Source organism: Tachyglossus aculeatus, chromosome 21, assembly GCF_015852505.1.
Source record: "Tachyglossus aculeatus isolate mTacAcu1 chromosome 21, mTacAcu1.pri, whole genome shotgun sequence".
Lineage (NCBI taxonomy): Eukaryota > Metazoa > Chordata > Mammalia > Monotremata > Tachyglossidae > Tachyglossus > Tachyglossus aculeatus.
Genome location: NC_052086.1, coordinates 23,421,566 through 23,439,472, shown reverse-complemented (window position 1 = coordinate 23,439,472; position 17,907 = coordinate 23,421,566). Strand labels below are relative to the sequence as shown.

The window sequence follows — 17,907 nt, the reverse complement described above, 5'->3', positions numbered from 1 at the left end:
CTGCCTACCATCTAAAACTCAATATGTCCAAGAATGAACTCCTTATCTTCCCTCCCAAACCCTGCCCTCTCCCTGACTTTCCCGTCACTTTAAACAGCACTACCATCCTTTCTGTCTCACAAGCCCGCAACCTTGGTGTCATCCTCGTCCCCACTCTCTCGTTCATCCCACACATCCAATCCGTCACAAAAACCTGCCGGTCTTACCTCCACAACATTGCCAAGATCCACACTTTCCTCTCCATCCAAACCGTTACCTTGCTGGTTCAATTTCTCACCCTATCCCGACTGGATTACTGCATTGGCCTCCTCTCTGATCTCCCATCCTCCTGTCTCTCCCCACTTCAGTCTATACTTCACTCTGCTGCCCGGATCATCTTTGTGCAGAAACGCTCTGGGCATGTTACTCCCCTCCTCAAATATCTCCAGTGGCTACCAATCAACCTACGCATCAGGCAAAAACTCCTCACCCTCAGCTTCAAGGCTGTCCATCACCTCACTCCCTCCTACCTCACCTCCCTTCTCTCCTTCTCCAGCCCAGCCTGCACCCTCCTCTCCTCTGCCACTAACCTCCTCACTGTGCCTTGTTCTCGCCTGTCCCGCCGTCGACCCCCGGGCACATCCTTCCCCTGGCCTGGAATGCCCTCCCTCCACACATCTGCCAAGCTAGCTTTCTTCCTCCCTTCAAAGCCCTACTGAGAGCTCACCTCCTCCAAGAGGTCTTCCCAGACTGAGCCCCCTTTTCCCTCTCCTCCTCCCCATCCCCCACCCTACCTTCTTTCCCTCCCCCAGCACTTGTATATATATTTGTACAGATTTATTACTCTATTTTACTTGTACATATTTACTATTCTATTTTGTTAATGATGTGCATATAGCTTTAATTCTATTTGTGCTGATGACTTTGACACCTGTCTACATGTTTTGTTTTGTTGTCTGTCTCCCCCTTCTAATAATAATAATGATGGCACTTGTTAAGCGCTTACTATGTGCAAAGCACTGTTCTAAGCACTGGGAGGGATACAAGGTGATCAGGTTGTCCCACTTGGGGCTCACAGACTTAACCCCCATTTTACAGATGAGGTAACTGAGGCTCAGAGAAGTTAAGTGACTTGCCCAAGGTCACACAGCAGACAAGTAGGGGAGCTGGGATTAGAACCCATGACCTCTGACTCCCCAGCTCGTGCTCTTTCCACTGAGCCACACTTCTTCTCTAGACTGTGAGCCAGTTGTTGGGTAGGGGATCATCTCTACATGTTGCCAACTTGTACTTCCCAAGCGCTTAGTACGGTGCTCTGCGCACAGTAAGTGCTCAATAAATACGACTGAATGGATGAATGAATGAATACTCGACTCATCTCGCTCATTCAACCCACATACTCAATCTATCAGTAAACCCTGTTGGTTCAACTTCTCAACATCGCTAAAATCCTCCCCTTTCTCTCCATTGAAACTGCTACCACATTAATCTGAGCACTTGTCTTATCCCACTTTGATTACTTTATCAGCCTCCTTGCTGCCCTCCCTGCCTCCTGTCTCTCCTCACCCCAGTCCATACTTCAATGTCCTGCCCAGGTCATTTTTCTATAAAATCATTCGGTTCACGTTTCCTCATTCCTCAAGAACCTCTGGTGGTTCACCATCCTCCTCCATATAAAACAGAACTCCTTACCACTGGCTTCCCCGCTTCTAGCCTGTAAGCCCGGTGTGGGCAGTGATTGTCTCTTCTAGACTGTGAGCCCGTTGTTGGGTAGGGACTGTCTCTATATGTTGCCAACTTGTACTTCCCAAGCACTTGGTACAGTGCTCTGCACACAGTAAGCGCTTAATAAATACGATTGAATGAATGAATGTCTCTATTGCTGAATTGTAATTTCCAAGCATTTAGTACAGTGCTCTGCATACAGTAAGTGCTCAGTAAATACGACTGAATGAATGAATGAACACACTCAATTACCTTGTCCTCTCCTACCTTATCTTGCTGCTTTCCTACTACAACCCAGCCCACACACTTTGCTCCTCTAATGTTAACCTACTCAGTGTACCTCAGTCTCATCTATCTCACCGTCAACCTCTTGCTCACATACTACTGCTGGCCTGGAATACCTTCCGTCTTCATAACTGACCGATGACCACTCTCTCCAACTTCAAAGCCTGAATCGGAACATATCTCCTCCGAGAGTTCTTCCCCAACTAAGCCCTCATTTCCTTTTTTCCCAGTCGCTACTATGTTACCCTTGCACTTAGATTTACACCCTTTATTCACCCTTCCCTCAGACCCACAGCAGTTATGTACATACTGGAAATTTATTTATTTATATTATTGCCTGTCTCTCCCCTTCTCCTTCCAACCCCAGCCAAAATCCATCCCCAAAGAGAAGGCAAGTAGATAGAGACATCTGGGGGCATTTGAGCCCAGCTTACTTCGGGAGTGGAAGGGACTGGTCCACAGATCATTCAGGTTGCCCCTTGCCTGAATCCTGTAGCAGATACTGCTGAAATCAGCTAGCCTTGGGAAAACAAAAATTGTGGAACGGCTAGCTTTCATTTTAACCGCTGAGTCCTTGTTTCCCGGCTACTAAAAAGTGAGGTAAAGGTTTTTAAGTTATCATCCTTAGGCGTGACGTTGGTTACTTCTGTAATTAGAGAAGCAGCATGGCTCAGTGGAAAGAGCACGGGCTTTGGAGTCAGAGGTCATGGGTTTGAATCCCGACTCTGCCACATGTCTGCTGTGTGACCTTGGGCAAGTCACTTAACTTCTCTGAGCCTCAGTTCCCTCATCTGTAAAATGGGGATTAAGACTGTGAGCCTCACATGGGACAACTTGATCACTTTGTATCCCCCCCAGCGCTTAGAACAGTGCTCTGCACATAGTAAGTGCTTAACAAATGCCATTATTATTATTATTATTATTGTTGTGAATGAGGGCAGTAAGGATGGGGAAACAGGGACTGGTATGTTCAGTGGCAATGGAGGGAACCAGAATTTAGAGCTGGGATTTCAAGATGGGAATAAGGAGCATTAGAAAGTGCAGAGGCACTTATTTATTTGTATTGATATCTGTTTATATTAATGTCTGTCTTCCCCCCCTTCTAGACTGTGAGCTCATTGTGGGCAGGGATTGTCACTGTTTACTGTTGTATTGTACTTTTGTACTTTCCCAAGCGTTTAGTACAGTGCTCGGAACACAGTAAATGCTTAATAAATACGATTGAATGAATTAATGAAATGAATGAATGAATTCAGAGTGGGATCATATTTGTGCTTTGTCAGTGCAGACAGTTTTTGTGACTTCTGGCCTCTGAAGAAATTGGGTAATGCTCCTCATCATCTGCTCATCATTATCAATGAATATTTAGGGAGCATTCATGTCTGTCTTCCCCTTCTAGACTGTGAGCCCGCTGTTGGGCAGGGACTGTCTCTATGTGTTGCCAACTTGTACTTCCCAAACGCTTAGTACAGTGCTCTGCACACAGTAACCGCTCAATAAATACGATTGATTGATTGATTGATATGTGTGGAAGGGGTTACTCTGAAAGACAGCCAAGGCACCAAAATTCAGGCACTTCATAGGTAGCTCATTCAGATTTCCTCCTGACACCATTGCTCTTCCCGATCAAGACTCTCACTTCCTTTTTTTACCTCTAAAAACACACAAAACATTCCAAATATTTTGTGCACTTGACTCGAGTGAGGCACCAGTTGAAAATTTTTTCAGGAAAAGGAAGAGCTGCCATGCAAAGGGATACTTGCCCCTGCCCAGAAAGTGGTCGGAGGAAGAGGCAGGAGGATAGAAGACTTCTAGTTAGTCTGTGAGCCCCATGTGGGACAGGGACTGTGTTCAGCTTGATAAACTTGTAACTACCCCAGTGCTTAGAACAGAGCTTGACACATACTAATCGCTTAAAAAATACTGAGATCATCAGATACCATAATTATTTTATAAGAATTATATTTATTGTATAAGCAGCTACAGACTTTAAGGGATCCGGAGTGTGAGAAAATCCAAATTAATGGAAAGTGGCTTTAAAATCATCTCCCCTAATGAGAAAAATGACTGTACGTTAACAATTGTATATTAAAAGAGAGATGTATCAGTTTTAATATTTCAGTAGTGAATCAGGCATTCCCTGGACACATACGAAGGAGATTTCTGTGCACTTAACATACACAGTGTTTCAGGGTCACACTTAACGGGGTTTGTAAAATAGAGAGTGGGATTCTCCCAGGAAAGTTATTGGCAAGAAAAGTGATTTTCTATAGTAAGCAAAAACAAGTACTGTACAGAACCCCGCTTATCCTATTGTAAAAAGTGTCAGGTATGTTTACACATTATTGCAATTCACACACTGCCTGTTTACCTTTGGTGGCTGTGATCAAAAGCAGAGCAAACGGCAGATTGATTTTCTACTGTTCTGTTTTCCAACCCCACAGGCAGCTAAGGAAGGGAAGCTGATGGGAGAAGGGAATAGATCTGGTTCTTGGTCTTCTAAGGCCACCATCTGGAAGTCATTAACAATATGCAAGTGAATTAACAGTAACACAGACAAGGGAAATGATTTCCATTTACATCACTACCTGTGTGAAGTCAAATGCAGCGCAGTTTCTAAAAATATCGCTGAAAAGCAACGAAGGTAAAAGGCCCGCTGAGAGACTTGGGCTTGTTTAGCTGAATTCCTGAGTTTAAATCCAGAAAAAAATCCCATCTTTAAAGAAAATGTTTAATGGTACCACCATGTGCCATTAAGTTGATTGTCTATAATCAATATGTATAAATGTGAAGCACGTGAAGCAGCGTGGCTCCGTGGAAAGAGCACGTGCTTGGGAGTCAGAGATCGTGAATTCTAATCCCGCCTCCACCACTTGTCTGCTGTGTGACCTTGGGCAAGACACTTAACTTCTCTGTGCCTCAGTTACCTCATCTGTAAAATGGGGATTAAGACTGTTAGCCCCATGTGGGACCACCTCATTACCTTGTATCTACCCCAGTGCTTAGAACAGTGCTTGGCACTTAGTAAGTGCTTAACAATTACTATCATTACTATTATTATTATTATATGTGGACACATACACACACACACACACACACATCCCAGCCTATGCTTTTATCAAATGCAATGAAAGACTTGTAAGTTCATTAAGTTTTATTCCTCAAGTGCCACCATATGATATAGGACCAAAACTGAATGAACTTACAAGTCTAATAGGCACACTGTACATTATTTGGGGTTTTTTAAAATAACATTTTCGTAGTGGTATGAACCTTATGTAAAAGGAAACCTGGCAGGAGGCAGGTTCAGGAAAGCTAAGGTTTGGGTCTTACACTTTTTTTTATTAACCTTTTAGTGGAAAGGACTCAGTAGTGAGGTTGATGACTCTGTGTCTACTGACTTTCAAAGCATCATTGAGTCAGTTTCCTGCACCATCAGTTTACATCAGGTATAGTGCCACAGGAGCTGAAGACGGAGGAAAAAGTGCCTAACAGATGCTATCAGCAGCCCATACTCTCCCTGACTGGCCAGATAAAGAATTCAGCCCACAGAGAGGCATAATGCAGATGGAAAATGCAGATGTTTTTGCCAAAATGCTACCTTGGGGCTTCTTCTGCAAAGGCTCTGGCAAGTTAGTCATAAAATCAGTCAATCCAATGGTATTTATGGAGTGCTTACTATGTGCAGAGCACTGGGCTAAGCACTTGGGAGAGTAAAAGAGAAGCCAGGTAGACCTGCTGTTTTAGACAAAAATTTCAGTGTAGGCTCTTGTAGCCACTGTATTGGCCACCTGGCTTTGGAAACTCTTTCCTGATCCTCCACCTACAGCAACTAGGCAGGATGGCAAAGTCCACCATGTCCTCGGAGCCAAAACGCCAGTCAATATAGCGCTTATATGCACAGTGCCGGAGCTCCCTGGTCAGGCCGTCAGGGTCCAGAGTCATCAAGGGGTCTCGATAGAAGAGCATAAACTGCAGGGTGGGTCTGGAGAGGACCAGCTCCTGAAACAAAGGTGAAGTGGTGATGCAAGGGCCTTTCTTTTCCCGGCAGCAAAGCTCCTCGAGGCATCTGTTGCCTTTAGGCAGTTGGGATTGGGAGCAGTTTCCACAGTGACACCATCGAGGACTTTCCCTGGTGGAAGCAGGGGGTTCTTCTCTATTGAGTGTCTGGAGTTCCTGGGGGTGGCCGGGGGCTGGAGCTTGGTAAGGGAGTGGTGGGCGCATCTTGGTGAAGTCTGTGAAATCCGTACCGGGTCTCTGTAAAGGAACAAGTTTCAGAAGCCGTTAGCGATGGCGATACCTGGCCAGCTGCAGAGGGCCGGTCACTGGAGAAGCAGCGTGGCTCAGTGGAAAAAGCCCGGGCTTGGGAATCAGAGGTCATGGGTTCAAATCCCGGCCCCGCCAATTGTCAGCTGTGTGACTTTGGGCAAGTCACTTAACTTCTCTGTGCCTCAGATACCTCATCTGTAAAATGGGGATTAAGACTGTGAGCCCCACGTGGGACAGCCTGACCACCTTGCATCCTCCCCAGCGCTTAGAACAGTGCTTTGCACATAGTAAGCGCTTAACAAATGCCATCATTATTATTATTATGTTTATGCTGTGCTTCATTTGCCTTTACCTAAGGAAGAAAGGACGTAATTTTCTGACATAATTCCAGCCACAGACTGATCGTGGGCAAGAGAGGTGATGGCCCTGGTGATCTAGGCTGGTGCCGCCCAACATTTTCAGAATCCCCAATGAAGCAGGGAAGGACACCTTGGCAAATGAGGTGAAACTCAATTTGCCAATTCAGAAACATTAATATGCTTCCCACAGAGCACCGGACACACTGTTTGGACACATTGCTCTAGATAGCTGCCCTGTAGGGGCAGGACTCCGCTTCACCATCTCCTTTCCTCTCACCGATTTTGACATGTTCCCTGCCCAGAATGAGCTTAGAGGAGAAGGAGGTAGTCAGGAGGGTGAGAGGTGGTGATGGTCATCCTAAGAAGCCCTTACCCAAGGGAGACAGGGAAGAAAGTAGGTTCCTGTGGAAAAGCAAAATATCCAACTGCTGGAGAGTAAGTTTAGCTATTCCTCATAATAATAACAATAATAATGATGATGATAATGGCATTTGTTAAGTGCTTACTATGTGCAAGGCACTGTTCTAAGTGCTGGGGAGGATACAAGGTGATCAGGTTGTCCCACGTGGGGCTCACAGTCTTAATCCCCATTTTACAGATGGTGTAACTGAGGCCTAGAGAAGTCTTGACTTGCCCAAAGTCACACGGCTGACAAGCGGCGGAGCTGGGATTAGAACCCATGACCTCTGACTCCCAAGCCCGTGCTCTGCCCACTGAGCCACGCTATCTTCCCCTTAATGTCTCACTGAATCCACACCGTCAGACTCTCAAATACTAAACTGAGCTAAACTGAGCTATTTTTTTGCCTAGCAATATGTTGATAGGGTGCTGTCTCGATACCAGAATTCAATGTGCCCATTAAGCTCTGTGTTGCAGAGAAAAATCTCTGGCTGTGTGTGGGGTTCCCTTTATACTTAACCTCAGGCTTCTTCTGGCTAGCAGTCCAAAACACGGCACACCAACACTGTAACGTGGTTCAGGATGCACAAATCTTCTTGTTTCTATACATCCAGGGCTGCCATTGCACCATGCAATGGCTACTGGGTGACCATCAAATTCTTAATCATAGCCGTCCTTCCAACAGAATACAAATCCGAACTGTGCATTGCCAGAGCCTAGGATGCCCTACCAAGTCCAGCTAAATATTGTCATCAGTAGTCCAACCTAACGCTAATCCTTATCCTTACCCTGTCCTTCATGTGAATAAGGTTCTTCAGTGAATGTTTACAGATTACTTTGTAAATGTCAAAAACTAGACCTCGGCTTTGGGCGATTGCTCTCAACTAGAGTTTTCATTCACTCATTCAGTCGTATTTATTGAGTGCAGAGCACAGTACTAAGTGTTTGGGAGAGAACGATATGACAATACACAGATACATTCCTTGCTCACAACGAGCTTTCCATCTATGCTCACATATTTTCTGATACAACGCATTATAACTAGTTGCACAGTTAGATCTGCAGGAGAGTCAGGATTCAAATGTACACTTTTTAAAATTTACCTGCTATACTGGCAAATATCTCACTGATCCCAGTTAGTACATACTGGGGCACCTGCCACCATATTGGTAAATCAGCAGCGTGGTACACCACATTTCCAATCGTTTGATCGATTGTTTTCTCTTTCACAATGTCCAGTCTTTTACTTTCTAAAATTCCATATGGGGAGTAGTTGCATACAGTAGAGAAAAAAATCCTATCTAGAGATACATGATGAGACAGGATCCTTGTTCATTATTAATGGGATTATTGTAAATTATTTTACTAAAGTTCAATCACTAAAGAGAGAAGTTGAACTGAGAGATAATGTCATTACCAGAGGAAAAATTAATTAGCATGACCTATCAATTATCTACCTGAAACCTCACCTGGACCGTCATGGGAAAAGCCAATCAGAGGGAAAATTAGGGGGAAGGGGCATATGAGCAAACAGGAAGAGGGCCTGGAAAAAAGGAAAAGAGCAGGCCCTGTCTTTGGAATGAAAAGGAACTGAGCAAGTTCCTGGGGAGCTGGAGTACATTGAAGAAGTTGGGAGAGGAGAGCTTATACATTTAGGTTCCATATAGATTTAGGACTAGGGAGTTCTTAATTGGGCTTCGGCTAATTATGTTACAAACAGATGTTAGAAACATTACCTATTGCACTACATAGAGGGGAGCAAAAGTAAGTAACCTCTCCAAGCTACCAAAACCCAGACCTTCCTTCCACTTGTCCCAGCTGGCTGGAGCCCAAAGTGATCCCTAGTCATTGTGGGGCATTCCCAGTGTGGCCTAGTTGAAAGAGCAGGTTCCCCAAGGTTCAGTGCTTGGTCCCCTTCTGTTCTCAATCTATACTCACTCCCTTGGTGACCTCATTCGCTCCCACGGCTTCAACTATCATCTCTACGCTGATGACACCCAGATCTACATCTCTGCCCCTGCTCTCTCCCCCTCCCTCCAGGCTCGCATCTCCTCCTGCCTTCAGGACATCTCCATCTGGATGCCCGCCCGCCACCTAAAGCTCAACATGTCGAAGACTGAGCTCCTTGTCTTCCCTCCCAAACCTTGTCCTCTCCCTGACTTTCCCATCTCTGTTGACGGCACTACCATCCTTCCCGTCTCACAAGCCCGCAACCTTGGTGTCATCCTCGACTCCGCTCTCTCATTCACCCCTCACATCCAAGCCGTCACCAAAACCTGCCGGTCTCAGCTCCGCAACATTGCCAAGATCCGCCCTTTCCTCTCCATCCAAACCGCTACCCTACTAATTCAAGCTCTCATCCTATCCCGTCTGGACTACTGCACTAGCCCTCTCTCTGATCTCCCATCCTCGTGTCTCTCTCCACTTCAATCCATACTTCATGCTGCTGCCCGGATTATCTTTGTCCAGAAACGCTCTGGACATATTACTCCCCTCCTCAAAAACCTCCAATGGCTACCGATCAATCTGCGCATCAGGCAGAAACTCCTCACCCTGGGCTTCAAGGCTGTCCATCACCTCGCCCCCTCCTACCTCACCTCCCTTCTCTCCTTCTACTGCCCAGCCCGCACCCTCCGCTCCTCCACCGCTGATCTCCTCACCGTACCTCGCTCTCGCCTGTCCCGCCATCGACCCCCGGCCCACGTCATCCCCCGGGCCTGGAATGCCCTCCCTCTGCCCATCTGCCAAGCTCGTTCTCTTCCTCCCTTCAAGGCCCTGCTGAGAGCTCACCTCCTCCAGGAGGCCTTCCCAGACTGAGCCCCTTCTTTCCTCTCCCCCTCGTCCCCCTCTCCATCCCCCTGTCTTACCTCCTTCCCTTCCCCACAGCACCTGTATATATGTATATATGGTTGTACATATTTATTACTCTATTTATTTATTTATTTATTTATTTTACTTGTACATTTCTATCCTACTTATTTTATTTTGTTGGTATGTTTGGTTCTGTTCTCTGTCTCCCCCTTTTAGACTGTGAGCCCACTGTTGGGTAGGGACTGTCTCTATGTGATGCCAATTTGTACTTCCCAAGCGCTTAGTACAGTGCTCTGCACATAGTAAGCGCTCAATAAATACGATTGATTGATTGATTGATTGAGACTGGAGGTCAGAAGATCTGAGTTTGAGTCTCTGCTCTGTCCCTGGCCTGCTGGGTGACCTTGGGCAAGTCACTTAACCTCTCGGGGCCCTCAGTTTCCTCATCTGTCAAAATGGGAATAAGGTAGATTACAAGCTCTGGGAGGGACTGGGACTGTGTCAGTTCTCACTATGCTGTTGCTACCCCAGTGCTTAGCACATTAGAAGTGTTTTATAAATACCACAAAGGATGTAATATGATGGTAGCATTAATTTGAGGGGTCTCTTCAGAAAGCACGCTTTCCTAGAATATCGAAAAACACTGAGGATCAGGGTTCGGGCCTTGGGGATACCTCTGGGCATCTAGACCCTCTTTAAAGTGATTCCTGGGGTTTTTCTGGTCAGGTGAGGGTTAGTAGGGGACCTTAAACTATCATAAAAGTCAAGGAGGATGAGGACATGGTAGAACCCATTAGACATGGCTCGGAGTTCACTGGAGACCTTGGGGAAAAACATGTAAGTAGAAGGAAATGGAAGAAAATCAGATTGTAGAGACAAAGTGAAAGGAGGCAGGTACACAGAAATAGACGAACAAGTGTTGAAAAGAAAATTATACAAGGTAAAATTTTGCAGTGCAGTTTCTGGACCTCTTTACTAGGCCTGACAGATCAAAATCTGAGACTGTCCTATTTAAGCTAGAACATTTATTCACTTTATATATTACCTCTGAGAGAAAGAAGTCCTATAATCCATAAAAATAAAGGCTTACTTACGAAAGGTTTACTTACTGGGATGTTTTCACCTTTAGCATCTTGCAAACTTTCCCCTAGTAGTTGTTTATCCACCATTCTAATGTGTGGTTCATCGACGAATGACACATACTTTAAGGTCTGAAAGAGGAGTAGAGAAAGTGACAGCATTATGATGGATTTGTCTATGAATACAGTTTGTATTTTACTGTGTCCCTTCCATTAAGGATCGCCACCTTACTAACTATAAATATCTGGTAGCAAATGTTATCCCCATAATTACAGTATTTATTAAGTGCTCCCTATGTGAAACACAATGCATGAAGCCCTGGGGTCCATATAAGTTAATCAGGTCAGACCCAGTCTCTGTTCCACATGGAGCTCACAGACTAAGTATCCCCATCTTGGGAAGAGAGGCACAGCAATACAGTCAAGGTGAACAAATTCCATAAGCTCATTCATTGATCCCAGGGATGTGCAAGGAATAAAACCCAGGAGTTCCAACTTTCCTTTGCCTCGAGTATTCAATACGGTGTATTAAAAATGTTTTGACTTGCTGTCAGGAAGTGATATTGATTGATTCATTCATTCAATCATATTTATTGAACATTTACTGTGTGCACAGCACTGTACTAAGCGCTTGGGAAGTACAAGCCGGTAACATATAGAGACGGCCCCTACCCAACAGTGGGCTCACAGCCTAGAAGGGGGAGACAGGCAACAAAACAAAACATGTAGACAGGTGTTAAAATCGTCAGAACAAATAGAATTAAAGCTATATGAACATCATTAACAAAATAAATAGAATAGTAAATATGTACAAGTAAAATAGAGTAATAAATCTGTACAAATATATATACAAGTGCTGTGGGGAGGGGAAGGAGGTAGGGTGGGGAGGAGGAGAGGGAAAAGGGGGCTCAGTCTGGGAAGGCCTCTTGGAGGAGGTGAGCTCTCAGTAGGGCTTTGAGGGGAGGAAAAGAGCTAGCTTGGTGGATGGGCAGAGGGAGGGAATTCCAGGCCAGGGGAAGGACGTGGGCCGGGGGCCGACGGTGGGACAGGTGAGAACAAGGTACAGTGAGGAGGTTAGCGGCAGAGGAGCGGCGGGCACGGGCTGAGCTGTAGAAGGAGAGAAGGGAGGTGCGGTAGGAGGGGGCGAGGTGATGGACAGCCTTGATTATTATTGATTATTATTGATCCCTCAGGGTACTGCTAGTGGTCCTGCCCATTGTTGATATCCCCTGCAATCACTCCCAGACAAAGAAGATTACTTGCAGCTTTCACCTCTGAACTACTCCAATTTATGCTGACTTTTCAGTTATAGAAACCCAAGTGCTTGCTAAAACATATGTTCATCTCAAAGTGGGAACAGCAACCCTTACCGACGTAGGCTCCACAACTAATTCACATTTCTTCCTGTAGTAATGTTCATTGACAACACATGGTTTACAGCAGTTGCAGCAGGGATATATGCGAGTTCTACAGCACTCATTAGAATATGAACTAATAAGAAAGTCGATAAACACCGTTGCCTAGAAATGAAGCATACAGCTGTAATTACTTTGTAAATGAAGTCTTCAATTAATGTAGAAAGCTCCGTAAATGTAGAAGATGCATTTCTTACCAAACCAAAGTAGGATAGCGTTGAGCCAATGTAAATGATCATTTGGATAAAATCAAATTTTCCTCCCTTTAAGCAAAATGGGAAATGATATTTTACATTCCAAACAGAAACACTGGTGCCAGTTAATAAGGTTCTAACACAGTATTTCTCAAGTGTGGCCCAGTGGGAATGAAGTACTATACTAGTCATCTGAAGCTCCAGACTTTGGGGAGGCGACAGATTGACAAGATTGACTTATTTTTCTTAAACCATGTTCTTGCTATCTACCTTGAGATTGGGCCTGGTGAGGAGTTTAACCATTAGAACAATCCATGGAAACCAACTAACTCCAATTTTATTTTACTTTACTAAAAGGTGAAGGTTTTGGAAACCATGAGGCCACCAGATGGGAAAGTTTGGCTGTTGGTCACAACAACCAACATGAAGTATTTTAATGAATTCCTCCCGGGGTCTCTTTATGGTTTCTTCTCTCATTATTTTTATTTTAATCATGGCTCTTCCATCTGTCCTAAAATTTCACACTAATTCTATTCTCCCTCTATGCTGCAGGGGGATGCCTCCTAAAAAGGTACTGGCTAATAAAGTTTCAGTAATAGCAAGAAGTTATTGTTAGTTTCCTACATTTCTATAAAGCAAAAATCATTTTCTTTCAATTGAACAAGGTTTTTGTTTTTGCTTTCCTTCTGGCTACCCTTACAATTGTCAATTCAGGAATGCAGTCCTTAATAAGGCATATTTCACTCTCTTCTCACTTTCCCCCACCCTCAATTACAAGCTTCTGGCAATGGACTAGAAACCTAATTCCTCTGAGGAGCTAAAAGCAGCAAGATCCTTACCGTGCCGAAAACTAGAATGTCAAAACGGATCCCGTAGGCTTTGATCAGAGTTCGTGTGTCTATGCCTCCTTCCTTGTAGTACTTGGCATATCTATAAAAGAAGACATATTCACATTTACAAGATCCTTCCAATGGGATTGGCAACATTACATTGAATGGGAGTTGCTCACAGTGGCTGCTTTCCTGCTGGTCCATTTTCTAGCTTAGCAGTAGTTGGCAGCCCAAGAACACAATGCAATTCCACGGAGGCAGAAGGCAGAGCTTGATAGTGTGAAGGCAAAGCTCCTGGTGGCTGTGTGGGCAAGACTGATTTTTCCCTCCTTTGCCACCTCTATTTCCCAGAGTTCAACAAAGAAAAGACTCTCTGGGGAAGTGAAATGAGTGGCTGCTTTCTAGTTTGGTTTTAAAATGAACAATTATCCGTCAAAGTCAACAGAACCCCTACAGGATTTGCGGGGGGGCAATGACATTTGAACAAGGATATTTTAAACAAAGTATAACTCCCACATTCCTATTGTCCCTCTTAGAATAATAGATTTGGCCTTCAGACCTTTATTTAAAGGTCTTTTCTGTTCTTTGACCATAAGTGCCAAACCACAGGAGAGATGGAGGTCCTGGCCCCCATACATACCCAGCTGTGGGGCAATGCCATTGTTTCTGCTTCTGCTGCATTGAGCATTAGAATCCAGCCTTGCTTATCACAGGTCTCCTCGGGTTTCTTACTGGGAATGAAAAATCCCCAGATTGGTCTTTTTGGTTCATTACTTCTTTGAAGTCTGCCTGCCATTTCCAAACCCCAGTGTTCTTGTTCTCTCCCCCACAGGCCCCATCAATTTTGTCTCCCTACCTTCCGAATGAAAAGTCAGTACATATGTGCTAATCACTATGGAGTGCTAGCTGTACTTAGGAAAAAAGGTCATTTGACTGTGAAATGAGCAGTCAGTTGGGGCCAAATATTTCTTACACACTTGCTTCTAGGAAGTCTTTGGAAAGTGTCAAAAATCATCACTCTGCCTTCTGCAAACTCTGGGAATGTCACTTTTTGTCAATATTGGAAAGGATTAAATTGGGTTTGATCTCAGGATATCAGATTCATCCTTCTTTTTTCTTTTAGAGCTTCAGGCAAACAGTATGTGGGCTAGATGTTGCCAGCCCTCCCCAGCTGGAGCCAGTTCCAGTCCTGTCACACTTAGCCCAAGATAAATCCTGGGACCCCAACCCCGTCACATTAGGACTGAAAGGAGGATGCTGTGGCCCAGGTGGGGTGAGTTTGTGCAGAGGCTGCGGAGAAAATACAAAGGTTTCCCCCAGTTCAAAAATAACCTGAAACAGGAAAACAGGACAGAAGGGAGAGTTCTGGGAGTTCCTGCCAGGCTATTTTAAGTGAGTCCATCGTGGCTCAGTGGAAAGAGCCCGGGCTTTGGAGTCAGAGGTCATGGGTTCAAATACCGGTTCCGCCAATTGTCAGCTGTGTGACTTTGGGCAACACAGCTTAACTTAACTTCTCTGTGCCTCAGTTACCTCACCTGTAAAATTGGGATGAAGACTGTGAGCCCCCCGTGGGACAACCTAATCACCTTGTAACCTCCCCAGTGCTTAGAGCAGTGCTTTGCACATAGTAAGCACTTAATAAATGCCATTATTATTATTATTAAAACCTGAATGTTGTGCTGATCAGATGAGGATCTGTGTTAGGGGAGAAGCTTGGAAATGAGATGGAAGAGTGTGTGGGGCATTTTCAAACTTCTCCCTGTTTTATTTTCAAAGGGCCCAATGTAAAACACTCTCAGGTCTCATCGAGACTGCAGTTTTGGGAAGTAGTGTGTCTTATTGGAAAGACTAGATGCCTGGGAGCCAGAGGACTTCCTCAACCCTCTTGCCCCCGCCCGCACCTCCCTCATTCCTTGTTCCTAATGACCTAATGTCACCTACTTTGTTGAGAAAATTGACACTATCCCTAAAGCCTCCCCAGCCCCTCCCCTTCTTCAACTCTCTCATCTTTCCCAGAAGTACCTTTATAGGAGGTCTCCTGCTTTCTCTCAAAATCCACCCCTTCCACCTTTGCATCTGACCCCATTCCTTTGCACATCCCTTCTTCTCTCCCTTACTGCCATCTTCAACTGTTCACTCTCCAAGTCTTCCTCCTCACTGCTTTCAAACGTGCCCTTGTCTCCCTATCCTAAAAAAACCCTCCCTTGATCCCATGGCTCCCTCCAGTTATCACCTTATCTCCCTCCTACCTTTCTTCTCCAAACTCTGTGAGTGAGTTGTCTACACCCACTGTCTCAAGTCCTCTCCTCCAATTCTCTCCTTGAGCCCTTCCAACTGACTTCTGTCACCTTCACTCCACAGAAACCGCCCTCTCAAAGGTCACCAGTGATCTTCTCCTTGCCAAATCCAATGGTCACTACTCCATCCTAACCCTTCTCAAATTCTCAGCTGTCTTTGACGCTGTCGACCATCCCCTTCTCCTGGAAACATTATCCAACCTCGGCTTCACTGACCCTGTCCTTTTCTGGTTCGCCTCTTATCTCTCTGACCACTAATTCTCAGACTCTTTCATGGACTTCTCTGCTGCCTCCCAATCCCTAACTGTGAGTGTCCCTCAAGGTTCAGTTCTAGGTTCTCTTCTATTCTCCATCTACACCCACTCTCTTGGAGAACTCATCTCCCATGGCTTTGACTACCACCACTATGCAGAAGATACCCAAATCTACATCTCCAGCTCTAATCTCTCTACCTCTCTGCAGTCTTGCGTTTCCTCCTGCCTTTGAGACATCCCTACTTGGGTGTCCTCATCTGTAATTTATCTGAAATGAATTAGATCTGTAATTTATTATATCTGTAATGTATTTACTCCCCAGCACTTAGTAGAGTGCTCTCCATATAGTAAGCACTCAATAAATTCAATTGACTGAGTGACTGACTTGGATGTTCCACTATCACCTCAATTTAACATGTCTATAACGGAACTTCTTATCTTCCCACCCAAACCCTATCCTCTCCCTGACTTTCCCATCACTGTAGATGGCACTACCATCCTTCCTGTCTCACAAGCCCATAACTTGGGCGTTATCTTTTACTCCCCTCTCTCACTGAACCCACTTATTCAATCCATCACTAAATCCTGTTGGTTCAACCTTCAAAACATCACTAAAATCCATCCTTTCTTCTCCATCCAAACTGCTACCATGTTAATCCAATCACTTATCCTATCCTGCCTTTATTACTGCATCAGCCTCCTTGCTGACTTCCCAACTTCTCGCCTCTCCCCACTCTAGCTCATACTTCATTCTACTGCCCGGGTCATTTTTCTGCAAAAATGATCAGACCATGTTTCCCCTTTCCTTAAAAACCTCCGGTGGTTGCCCATCCACCTCCATATCAAATGAAACTTCTCATCATTGGCTGTAAAGCATTCAATCATCTTGCTCCCTCCCACCTCACCTTACTACTCTCCTACTACATCCCAGCATGAACCCTTTGCTCCTCTAATGCTAACCTTCTTACTGCGCCTTGATCTCATCTATCTCATCACTGACCTCTCACTCAAGTCCTGCCTCTGGCCTGGAACACCGTCCCTCCTCATATCCAACAGATAATTACTCTCCCCCCAACTTTCAAAGCCTTACTGAAAGCATAGCTCCTCCAAGAGACCTTCCCTGACTAAGCCCTCCTTTCCTCTTCTCCCACTCCCTTCTGTGTCGCCCTGACTTGCTCCCTTGTTCATCCACCCTCCCAGTCCCACAGCACTTACGTACATATCTGTAATTTGTTTATTTATATTAATTTCTGTCTCCCCACACCCCAGACTGTGAGCTCATTGTAGGCAGGGATGTGTCTGTTTATTATTATATTGTACTCTCCCAAGCATTTGGGTGGGAAGATAAGAAGTTCTGTTTTAGACATGTTAAGTTTGAGGTGATGGGAGGACATCCAATTAGATATGTTGTGAAGGCAGGAGGAAATGTGAGACTGAGAGAAGGGGAGAGATCAGGGCTGGAGATGTAGATTTGAGTATCATCTGCATAAAGGTGGTAGTTGAAGTCATATGAGCAAATGGGTTCTCCAAGGGTGTGGCTGTAGATGGAGAATAGAAGGGGACCCACAACTGAACGTTGAGGGACTCCCACAGTGAGGGAGTGGGAGGTAGAGGAGGAGCACACGAAAGAGACTAAAGATGAGTGGCCAGAGAGAGAGAAGGAGAACCAGGAGAAGACAGTGTCAGTGAAGCTGAGGTTAGATAGTGTTTCCAGGAGAAAGGGGCAGTTGACGATGTCAAAGGTAGGTGAGACATGCTCTCTTTTAAGTGCTGTCAAGTTCTTAAAGGGTAGGCTCGTTGTGGACAGGAAATGTGTCAGTGCATTGTTGTATTATATTCTCCCACGTACTTAGTACAGTGCTCTGTACACAGTAAGCACTCAATGAATATAACTGAATGAATCAATGGAGATCCAAGTACATAAATAGTGCAAAAGGGAGAGGGAGTCAGTGAAAAGAGGGTTTAATTGGGGAAGGGGAAGCCAACAGTGTGACTTTGTGAGGAATTCAAA

General features: G+C 45.0%; 1 protein-coding gene across 2 annotated transcripts in view; it reads right to left on the bottom strand.

The window, feature by feature from the left end:
- Positions 1-5,068: 5,068 nt before the first annotated feature.
- P2RX7 (purinergic receptor P2X 7) overlaps positions 5,069-17,907 on the bottom strand; it is a 33,777-nt gene continuing 20,938 nt past the window's right edge. The window contains exons 9-13 of one of the 2 annotated variants that reach the window (XM_038763883.1): positions 13,355-13,445; positions 12,519-12,584; positions 12,277-12,426; positions 10,937-11,038; positions 5,069-6,246 (exon numbers count right to left, since the gene is read on the bottom strand). In XM_038763883.1, the coding sequence (XP_038619811.1) occupies positions 5,746-6,246; positions 10,937-11,038; positions 12,277-12,426; positions 12,519-12,584; positions 13,355-13,445 (910 nt within the window). In that variant the 3' untranslated portion in view covers positions 5,069-5,745. The remainder of the gene's footprint in view (positions 6,247-10,936; positions 11,039-12,276; positions 12,427-12,518; positions 12,585-13,354; positions 13,446-17,907) is intronic. The other variant, XM_038763884.1, reaches the window with a different exon arrangement.